Below are 10,903 nucleotides of genomic sequence, written 5' to 3'. Positions count from 1 at the left end.
GTTGTGGATGAACAAAACATTGAAATATATCAAAGTGATGTATGATGAACCCATTCCTACTGTATGTGACAATAGAAGTTTTATAAAAAATTCAAAGAATAAATGCATTTTTATCAAGTATTATTTCCTAAGAGAGAAAGTTGCAAAGAAAGAAGTCAAATTGGAGTATGTGCCCACAAAGGATTAGATTGTAGATATCTTTACCAAGGAACTTTAAAAGGATTCTTTTGAGTATCTCAGGCAAAAGGCAGGGGTTATTGTTCCTATTTCTAACTAGATCCATAAGATGGTGTATCTATCTAGGGGGAGAAATTTGAGGTATATCTTTTATCTCTTGGATTAATGTGACTACTGCTCTCAGGGGAAGCAAGTAGTTTGTTAGTTATTGTTGAAAGGGGGAGAGAATATAGAAGTATATTATTTATTAAAAAAAGAAATTAATTAGAAGAGGGCAGACAATTCAGATTAATAAGAATGTAGAATCAGGGGAAGACATGTGCCCTTTGTCCTTGATGTCAAAGGGGGAGAGATATTATTGGATATTGGCTGATATATTGTCATTGATGTCAACATATGTGGAGATTGTTGATGAGGAGATTGTTGGGAAGTTTTGTTAACATATTCTTCTGTGTGTTTCAGTGTTGCAGTTTGGTGGAATGAGTTGGTTTAGCTTGGGTGTTGCAGTTGAGATAATGTGGTTTAAAGGGTTTCTAGTATGTTGTATGTAGATGGTTCATTCCCATTTGCAGAGGTTTGCATGTTGATTTGATCGAGTTATGAGATCCAGTAATGAGGATGTTATGTAGTTGTTTGTGTTATTCGGTATTCTGATTTATGCTCCATATTGCTCTGGAATTGCTATATGTTTAGTTGTAGATGTGTGGGATGTGTTCTAGATGTTGATGTGTATCCTTGGTCTGATTGGTTCATGATTTGGAAATCCACAAGCAAATCTTTCAGGTTGATAGTCAGTTATGTTGATGTTCTTGAGCTCCGATAATGAGATGATGATGATCTGAGTTGTTGCGGTTAATATGGTGTAATTAAAATTATTTGTGAATATCTCTAGATCATGTTCTATCTGTATTTATGGTCTACATTGATTATTGTACGTGTTATTGGAGATTTTATTTGTTCGGTGGCGTTCTTTGTGTTATGCGACATTCTTGGTGGTTGTAGAGTGTTGTGGAAGATCGAGGAGTAATTGTTGGAAGTGTTGTGTGTTTGCGGTATTGATTTGGGTCTAGACTATGTCTTAGCCAACATTGTTTTGGTCCGCATGTATTTTTGTAGCATGTGAGGATATTATTTTATAATTTGTATTGAGGGTTTGGCTGGCCTATATTTCATAGGTTGAGGGTTTGTATAAATAAATGTAATAATCATGTAAGATGTATGTCTGCGATTGTCTGTGATCTTTGAGAGTGTGAATGATCAAGTTGTATGTGCGAACAAGTGATTTAAACTTTTGAAAGTGTGAAGAACAGAAGTGTTGCAGAGTAGACTGTGTGCTTAACCGAAACTGTACTCATGCATATGGAGATGCTATTTTCACATTTCATGTGATCCATATTGTTGTTCGAATGTTTTTGTAAGTCAATGAGACTTCCTATAAGGCAGTGAGCCTTCCCTTAAGGTTGTAGTCTTTCTAGGTTTCTTATTTTGAGCAGTGAGCTCTAGGAAGTGTGTCTGAATGCATGTGCATTCCCCATTGTAATATTCACATTTAGTTTTGACAGGGTATTATCTCATTGTGGGTATGTTCCCACCGTGGTTTTTCCCTTAACCGGGTTTTCTACATCAAAAATATTGGGGTTATATGTGTTATTGATGTGGTGTTGTTTCATGCTTTAAACTGTTAATTATCAGATCTTTTTTGTGATTTAAGTTGCAAATTTTTTTGTGCAAACCGAGTCACCCCCCCTCTTAGTTTGTTGCATTGTTGCCAACAAATATAAGATAAAATAAGAGAGAATGCAGATACAAAGAAAGAAAGTGTATAGTTGATTGTTTTGTTGAAGGGGGAGAAGATTAAATATAAGTGAGTGTTACCATCAATGACAAAGGAGGAGATTGTTGGCAATTGTTGTGCTGTCATTGATGTCAAACCTACAACTTATGTGTTGTCATTGATGTCAACCTACAACTTGTGTGTTGTCATTGATGTCAACCTGTAACTTGTGTGTTTTCATTGATGATATGAGTGGTATGATAATTGTTAGTGTATGAGGAGTTGCTGGAACATTTTTTCATTGATTTTCATGTGTTGTTATTGATATAATGCACAAATGAATTATGGTTGCAGATGCTTTGTCGTGTAGATTTCCACATTCTTGGTGTATAATGTCTACACTTAGTATGATGTGTTGATGTTGATGATGATATTGATGGTATAATGATCGTATCGTATTAAGATGAAGATTAGATGCATTGAGATGAGGATTAGAAGTATTAAGATGAGGATTAGAAGCCTGATGATGATATCATATTAAGATGAGGATTATATGCGTTAAGATGAGGCTTAGAAGTATTAAAACGAGGTTCAGAAGCATAACAATAAAGTGGATTTGGTTGTGATGATCTTGTGTATGCTACATGATGTTGGTTTATTTCTCTTAAGTTAGAAAATGATGTTTATGGGACATTATAGTATTTCAAAGATTGATGGTGTAAGTAGTTGCATGAATATATGCTGAAAATAGTTTGGAAGAATGCTTCACATTCCTCCACATTTGATGATATACTCTTGTAGATTTAAACATAGTATGTATGCTCTGTATACATTGCACTCATATATTTTTAGGTCTCTTATGTTCTAGCTGATGTGGTTGGCAATTGTAGTTTGTTGGTAGTTTGGTTGTCTGTCAAGATTAGTTCTAAAAATGCTCTGCATTTCTCCACATTGGTGTTTTTGGTGTTGCAGCTTGGAGGAAATATTTGTAATGTTTGTACTTTGTCTTAGGTAAAGTATCAAGTGGTGAAGTGTTTTGCAAGAGTTGATAATGATGTTTTGTTCATGACTAAGGTTTCTAGCCTTCTAGAATGAAGTGTTTTGTAATTGTTTGTGTTGTGCTAGAATGTTTTGATGTGACAGTGAGAAAGAAGGATTTTGGAATGTTGTTATATGTTCAAGGAACATCCTTAGGTGCTCAACAAGATGCTAGATGATCTATTTCATCCTAAATTGTATCTGGTGATAGTTTTTCAAGGTAATTATTGTGGTTTGGCTGATAGAGTTTGTTCTCTTGCTTGTCACATATCTTTGGGTGTTTGTTCTTGCATTGGAGATTGTGTCACGGTGAATTTAGGTCCTACCTTGATGTGTGGGGATATATATTGGCTTTATTCCTCTAGAACATATGTTTTTTAGCTAACTGGTTATGTGTTACATGGTTTATCTACACATTACCTTGTTGCCAACTTCAAAAAATGTGTGTTAGTGTATGCTACGTTTGGGATCACTTATGAATATGTGGTATCATGTTTTTAGGTCCTCTATATCTTCAAGATTGGATTCCTTTCACCAAAAATGTGTTTGGTGGGTAACTTAAGTGGACTTATGTTTGATCCCTATTCTGGTTGACCTATTTGAAATTTATGATGAAGAGGATGATATAGATAGAAAATCAAATCATTATGATTGTGGCCATGAGTGTGTGAATCAGTGTGTGTGTGTGTTGCACTTTCTAGACCATATCAATTGAAAAGTATGTAATGCAAAGTTAAGGTAGAGAAGGTGTGTTGGGAATGTTGTGAAGTTGGTCACTTCAGACAAAGATTCAAGGACAACCTCATTCTTGAAGATTGTTGGAGGTATTATGGTGAAGGCTTATTCATCTTGATTCATATATTCATGTACCTTTCTCAAATATAGTGAATCTCCCTAGAAGGTTATTTATATATTTCCTCGAGGAAGTGAGTCTCAGTCTAAAAGTCCCTTGTTTCTTGTCTTGGGGTAGTGTACCTTAGCCTACACTAACCTTCTGGGAATAGTGAACATCCTTGGCACTAAGCCTAAAATAATTATTGTAATATTTTTCATATATTGTGAGTTAACTCTCACCATGGTTTTTCCCTCTTTGGGTTTTCCATGTAAATCTGGTGTTCTCTTATGCATGGTGTTCATTGTTTTATGTTTCATTACTGTTGATAAGATTAAGAATAAATTGATATTTATTTGAGGTATAAAATTTAAGTGATCAACCAAGATTGATACACCATAAGCATTTGAGGTATGAATAGGAACTCCTTTAATGTGAAGTTGAACAGAAGCATCCAACTTTCTTCTATCAAGTTTATTATTCTTTTGCCAACACATGGTTGTCAAATTTAAATATACAAGTGTACTTATTTGGATTGTTCTTATCTTCTCTATCCAACCATGGCATCTCTTTCTCTAATGTTCAATGAGACTTCAACTTTTTAGTTGTCTTTTCACAAGGTTGAAAGATAGTGCAATGATAAGCTCCCCCTAAATTTGCGCTTCTCCTCAAACTTTTGCATGAGGTGCATAATGCATAGATTCATCCTTATGATAAACTTTCTCTTGTTTTCTTCTCCATAGCCTAGTAAGCTTTCCTTTTTTTTTTTTTTATTATGTCCAAGTCATTTTGTACTCTCTAAGAAGTTTCACAAAACCACTTCTGCAAAAATGTTCTATGTGTTGACAATTATTACATCTATAGCATAAAATACTATAATTAACTTGAGGAGGATATGAATTATAGTTTCCATTTTTTATTCATCTATTATTATATTCCATTGGTTTTCTACACTCTCTTGCCCTATGTCCAAAGTGATTGTGCATGTGAAACAATAGCCATTGAAAGGATGATAGATTCTAGTCATATGTGCTTACCTCTATGGGAAGAAGTTTTTGAAGATGTTCTTCTTATTCTCATGATATATACTTTCTTTTGTTTTGCTGCATTCTCCTTTATCACCATGGCCTTTTGGATTTCTTTTAGTTTTACTTGATGACTCCTTGGATTCTTCTTCTTTTGACTTCTTTTTTTCTTCATAGCCAAGTCCTATTTTGTTTGATGGTGATCTTTGGCTATCAATGATATCACTTAGAATTTTGGAGCTCTTATCAAATTTGAGGTTTGTGTTCATCTTGATTGGTGGCTTCTCTAAATCCTTCCTTAGAGAAACAATCTTAGATTTTAGGTGTTCACATGTTTCCTCCATCTTTAATTGAGATTTGATTTCTTTCTCAATTTTATTTGCTTCCTCAATTTGAATTTTTCAATTGATGATTTTTTTATTCTATTTCTTCAAGTGCTTTGGTATTTTTGCATTCTTCTTGACATAGGTGTTTTTAATTTAGAATCTTCTTCCGAAGTCATAGGATTTCTTCTCTTTGTTGTTTTCGTCACACTTGTGATTATATTTGTTTTCCTTAGATAAATATTTTCTTCTTTCTCACTATGACAATTTTCTTTTGTTCTTTCTTCTTAGCTTTCAAACAAAAAAAGCTTCCTTCTTTGTTTCTTCTTTGAAACTCCAATTTGTCATAGTTCTTTATCCTTTAATCTCCTTGCAGCATTGAAGGCTGATTCTACTTGCCCAATTTATCACATATGAAGCTCTATATACATTTGTCACAGATTGCCCAATTTCAAAACTTAGGGCACTTATACAAGTCTCCATTCTTAAGTTCCAAAAAGCATAAATTGTTCCATCAAACAATGGAACTTTGTTAGAAGAGAATCCTTCGTGTCCACCCATGTGTGCTCTTTTAGATCTTCCTTCTAGTTGGTTAGACTAATTCGAAGGAGACAACTTTGATACCAATTGATGAGCACATGGTTATACTGAGAGGGGTGGGTGAGGGGGTTGAATCAATATAAGAATGCTTTTTACCAATTTAAATGTTATCAATCAAAATTGCATCAAATACTAAATTTCAATAATCATGTGCATGTGAAGAATACAATAGCACAATGTTTACATGGAAACCCTAATGGGAGAAAACCAAAACAAATTAATACTTTAATATAAATAGTTCTTTTACATAGTTTGTAGGCACCAACCCCTCAGTCACTTCGCGAGTACCAACTCACTAGAGGCACCAACCCCTCATTCACTTCGTGAGCACCAACTCACTAGAGGCACCAAGCCTTCATTCAAATTTCTAGATTGTCAATTTTGCTTCTACAATAGATGATAGATGATCTTGTTCTTCACAAATTAAATGCTATTGTTCTCTTCTTCAAATTTTTATAATCACCTTCTCAAATTGATCACAAGTTTGCCACAAAAGTCTTCACAAATTTACTATCTTTAAATCTGCCTATGGAATTAGTTGATATACTCTTCTTATCCTTCTCACAAATATCCTCTTCGAGACTTGGTGTATTTTCTTTGAAGACACTATTCACATATGTCTCATATTTTTACTCAAAACCTCTTTATAAATCTGCCAATAATCCTCCTAATGCTTATTCTTCATTTGCTGGTGTATATGTTCAGATATGTCTTCTTTCCTTGCACATTCAACCCACACTACTCCACTCTCCTTAAAAATTGTCTCTCTATACATATCTTGCATTTTACTTTGAAATACATGAGTTTTCACCAAGGTTGCATGGGTACGGGGGTTCTTGGAGACATCGGGTACTAGTACTGGTACGACTATTTTTTGAAAATAGGAGACGTGGGTACTTGGAGATGCCAATTTTTTTTTTTAATATAATTTAATAATTTATAGAAAATCTGAAAATCTGATGACATTGGACTTTCAAAACAAGAAATAACATTAAGTATTAACTATTAACTATGAAGTTTAGGATCAAAATGCCATACAATCATTGCGTCATAGTTTCAAACTGATTAGTGATACTGATTACATATTGAAGATAGCTTGATAAACAGCATGCTGATACGCAAACCAAAAACTGAAAGCAAAAATCAGAAATTTTATATTTATAATCTACTCTTCTTCGCCATGATCATCCATATCAAGGTCATCAGCTATGAGGCTCTCCAAATAGTCATCACTCTCGAATTTGGGTTCCTCTGATGGTAGAATAACAGGGGGTAAATCAGCTAGTCCATCTGCTTCAGCCACTTCATCTACAATGGCTACAACGTCTCCATCAGGTGAAATTTGATCCCATTTTGCCGAAGGACCCTCATTGTATCTAGGATCTACACGAGAGAGAAGACGAAGTGAGCTATGAATGTACACCAGGTTCTCTGCTTTCTTTGATCCTAATCGGTTCCTCTTCAGTGAATGAATGAACCCATAAGTGCTCCAATTTCTCTCACAAGATGAAGAGCTAGCCACTTGTGAGAGTAATCGTATTGCAAATGATTACAATTCAGGGGCTTCACTTCCATGATTCCACCACCACTCTATAGGGTCTTTCTTTACTTTCATATCATATATAGCTTCCACAGAAGCAAAATCACCTTGCCCACGTGAAAACTTATTCCATTGAGTCCTCATAACTGAAGCTTCCTCACCTCGGCCATAAATCTTTTTAACCGCAGCCCAAAAGCCCTTCATTACCTCTCTATCCTGATGTGGAGCTCTCTTTTTGGTCACTTCTATATCATACCATTTAGGATTAAGGGCATAGGTAGCACAATGAAGAGGTGTGTTAAGTTTGTTCCACCTTCCATGTAACTTTTCTTCTATCAAAGGATATAGAGAAATATCTTTTGCATCAGTTATCTTCTTTACTCTTTCACACATGGAATCTATTGCTTCATAAACCTCTCCCAAACATGCCTTATCTGAATCTGCAAATTTGATCACCTCACATATGGGCTTAATAAAGTCCACAACAAACTTAACATCAGCCCAAAAATGCTCATCAAGGACCATAGCTCTCACCTCAACTACAATATCTAATGCAGATTGTTTCCAAGCTGCCCATGCATCACTAACAACCGTGGAACACAAAGCTCCTTTGACTTCACAAAGGTGGTCAAGAAGAATGAAGTAAGAAGCAAAACGTGTGTTAGTAGGTTTGAGAAGTTCCACCTTGGCAAATTTACGATAAATGGCTTGTGTGTGGTGATGGTTACATATGAACATTTGTATCTTTCTGCCCTTCTCTATGAGATTTGAAATCCATTGGAACTTGCCAATATCCTTGAGAGCATTATTTAATGAATGCACACAACATGGTGTCCAAAATATCTGCCTGTACCTCTTTTGCACCAACATGCCTGCTGCTTTACAAACAGGGGCAGCATCAGTAACAACTTGGACTACATGTGATGCCCCCACCTCCTCAATGCTATCACATAGCTGGCTATGAAAAAATTCTGTATTTTTTTCTTGCCCTGAACAATATATTGCCTACAAAAAATAAGGCCCTTTGCTACATGTTACCATGATATTAAGTAGTGGACGATTCCTAGCATCTGTCCACCCATCCATCACAATACTACATCCTTCTTGAGCCCACACTCTTTTCAATGGTGCAGTTTGTTCCTTTAATCGACTTTTTTCTTTATCAACAAGAGTAGTGCGAAGCTTCTCATACCCAGGTGGTTTATAGCCTGCTGGTGCCTTATTGATAGCACGAACCATCTCTTCATAGAATGGACAACGAGCCACATTGAATGATATTCCATTTGCATAAAAGAATCGTCCAATGGCTGCATCAACTGCTTCTCGTCCTTGCACATCAAACAATCTTCCAATGGGGTTTGCGCTGCCAATGTGTGGTCTTTTGGGAGCTGGTTCAGTTGCTAAACCTCTAGAAGTCACATCCACCTCTGACTCTATATCATGACTGTAAGTTGTATTAGTTGCCCCTGTTGTTGAAGCATGAGAGCTTCGCATAACAACTTTCCCATCAGCCCTTTCCTGTTCTCTCATAGCATCATATCTTTCACACTCATTTGGACAACTTTCAACACCATTACATGGCAAGTGGAGGAAATGAGCCTTCACCCTCGTGTAGGTATCTTTCCATCCAAAATTATAAAATTTGCATTTGATAGTGGCTGTTCCACCTGATCCTTTCGGCCTCGGAACACGATCAACATACTTCCATAGTGGGTACAACACTTGTCTTCCTCCACCCGACATTTTGAATGCTCAAACTGAATAGAAAATTAAAGTTTAAAATTAAAACAAAAGAATAATATGATTATAATTTTTTTTCTTACTACTCAATGTTCATACTTAATATACCTGAAAATAAAAAATGAAAAATATTATTATTGCACTAAAAAATGAAAACAAAATTGCACTCACAGTATATACTTAAAAATAAAAAATGAAAAATAATAAAATAATAAAATATACTGCATCCAATGGCGACTCACATTCACATTCAGTAAAATTGAAAACAAAATTGCACTCACAGTATATTAAGATTGGACATTCATAGTGAATAAATTAATAATATTAACTGTGAATGTTCGATACAGATACAGATACACTCACATTCACAGTATATAATACATTAATAATTTAATTATTAATATTATAAATATAAATGTAATTGATATAATTAACAATATATTAATAATTTAATAATAAATAATAAATATTAAATATATTATATTATAAAATAAAAATATAAAGTTAAAAACTTAAATAGGTGAGTTAGCAGAATCAGATTATATATTAAATATATTATATTATAAAATAAAAATATAAAGTTTAAAAATGGCAAAAACACAGACTATGAAACCAGAAAAATAAAATTTGAAATTTTTTAGCCTATACTGTGAAAAATATAAAATCGATGAAACCCAGCAAAATGCCAAAAATGTAGACGAAACCCACAAAAAACGGTAAAAAATTGAATGTTTTAATGCCGAAATGGAAGACAAAATGAAAAAAACCTGTTGTTTTTGTGGTAAACACTAAACCCTACCTGCAAATCGATGAAACTCGTGGCTGCAAACCGACGAAATATGTTCGCGCGACGCTGCAAACCGACGAAATGTGTTCGCGTGGCTGCAAATAGACGATAATCTGTTCGCGTTAGGTTTTCTCTGTTTTCTTTGACTTTTTGGCTGTCGTATGTGTTATGATGCGTGACTTTTAGGGTTTCTTTTTAGTTTTTTTTTGCGTTTTCTGATTTTTTTATTATTTTCGGCCTAGAGACTCCGGGAGACGCCTTGCCGACTCCCGCCCACGTCTCCTGTAACCGGAAACGCATCCAATGGCGGCTCCCACATGGGATACGCGAACCAGTATCCGGTTTGGCTCTCCAAGGGTCTAGGGTACGTTTCCCTGCAACCAAGCTTTTTTCTTTATCAACAAGAGTAGTGCGAAGCTTCTCATATCCAGGTGGTTTATAGCCTGCTGGTGCATTATTGATAGCACGAACCATCTCTTCATAGAATGGAGAGCGAGCCACATTGAATGATATTCTATTTGCATAAAAGAATCGTCCAATGGCTGCATCAACTGCTTCTCGTCCTTGCACATCAAACAATCTTCCAATGAGGTTTGCATTGCCAATGTGTGGTCTTTTGGAAGCCGGTTCAGTTGCTAAACCTCTAGAAGTCACATCCACCTCTGACTCTATATCATGACTGTAAGTTGTAGTAGCTGCCCCTGTTGTTGAAGCATGAGAGCTTTGCATAACAACTTTCCCATCAGCCCTTTCCTGTTCTCTCACAACATCATATCTTTCACACTCATTTGGACAACCTTCAATACCATTACATGGCAAGTGGAGGAAATGAGCCTTCACCCTTGTGTAGGTACCTTTCCATCCCAAATTACAAAGTTTGCATTTGATAGTGGCTGTTCCACCTGAACCTTTCAGCTCCGGAACACGATCAACATACTTCCATATTGCGTACAACCCTTGTCTTCCTCCACCCAACATTTTGAATGCTCAATCTGAATAGAAAATTAAAGTTTAAAATTAAAACAAAAGAATAATATGATTATAATTTTTTTTCTTACTGCTCAATG

At 35.2% G+C, this 10,903-nt stretch overlaps 1 protein-coding gene across 1 annotated transcript; it reads right to left on the bottom strand.

The window, feature by feature from the left end:
- Positions 1-6,934: 6,934 nt before the first annotated feature.
- On the bottom strand, positions 6,935-9,052 carry LOC131856294 (uncharacterized). Its single transcript, XM_059207871.1, has 3 exons — positions 8,407-9,052; positions 7,323-8,298; positions 6,935-7,178 (listed from the first exon to the last, which is right to left on the bottom strand). The coding sequence occupies exons 1-3, from the start codon at positions 9,050-9,052 to the stop codon at positions 6,935-6,937; spliced, it is 1,866 nt and encodes a 621-aa protein (XP_059063854.1).
- Between the last annotated feature and the right edge of the window lie 1,851 nt (positions 9,053-10,903).

The sequence above is a fragment of the Cryptomeria japonica genome, chromosome 1 (genome assembly GCF_030272615.1).
Source record: "Cryptomeria japonica chromosome 1, Sugi_1.0, whole genome shotgun sequence".
Classification (NCBI taxonomy): domain Eukaryota; kingdom Viridiplantae; phylum Streptophyta; class Pinopsida; order Cupressales; family Cupressaceae; genus Cryptomeria; species Cryptomeria japonica.
Note: the sequence above shows the minus strand (reverse complement) of the source record. Positions and strands in the feature narration are given on the sequence as shown.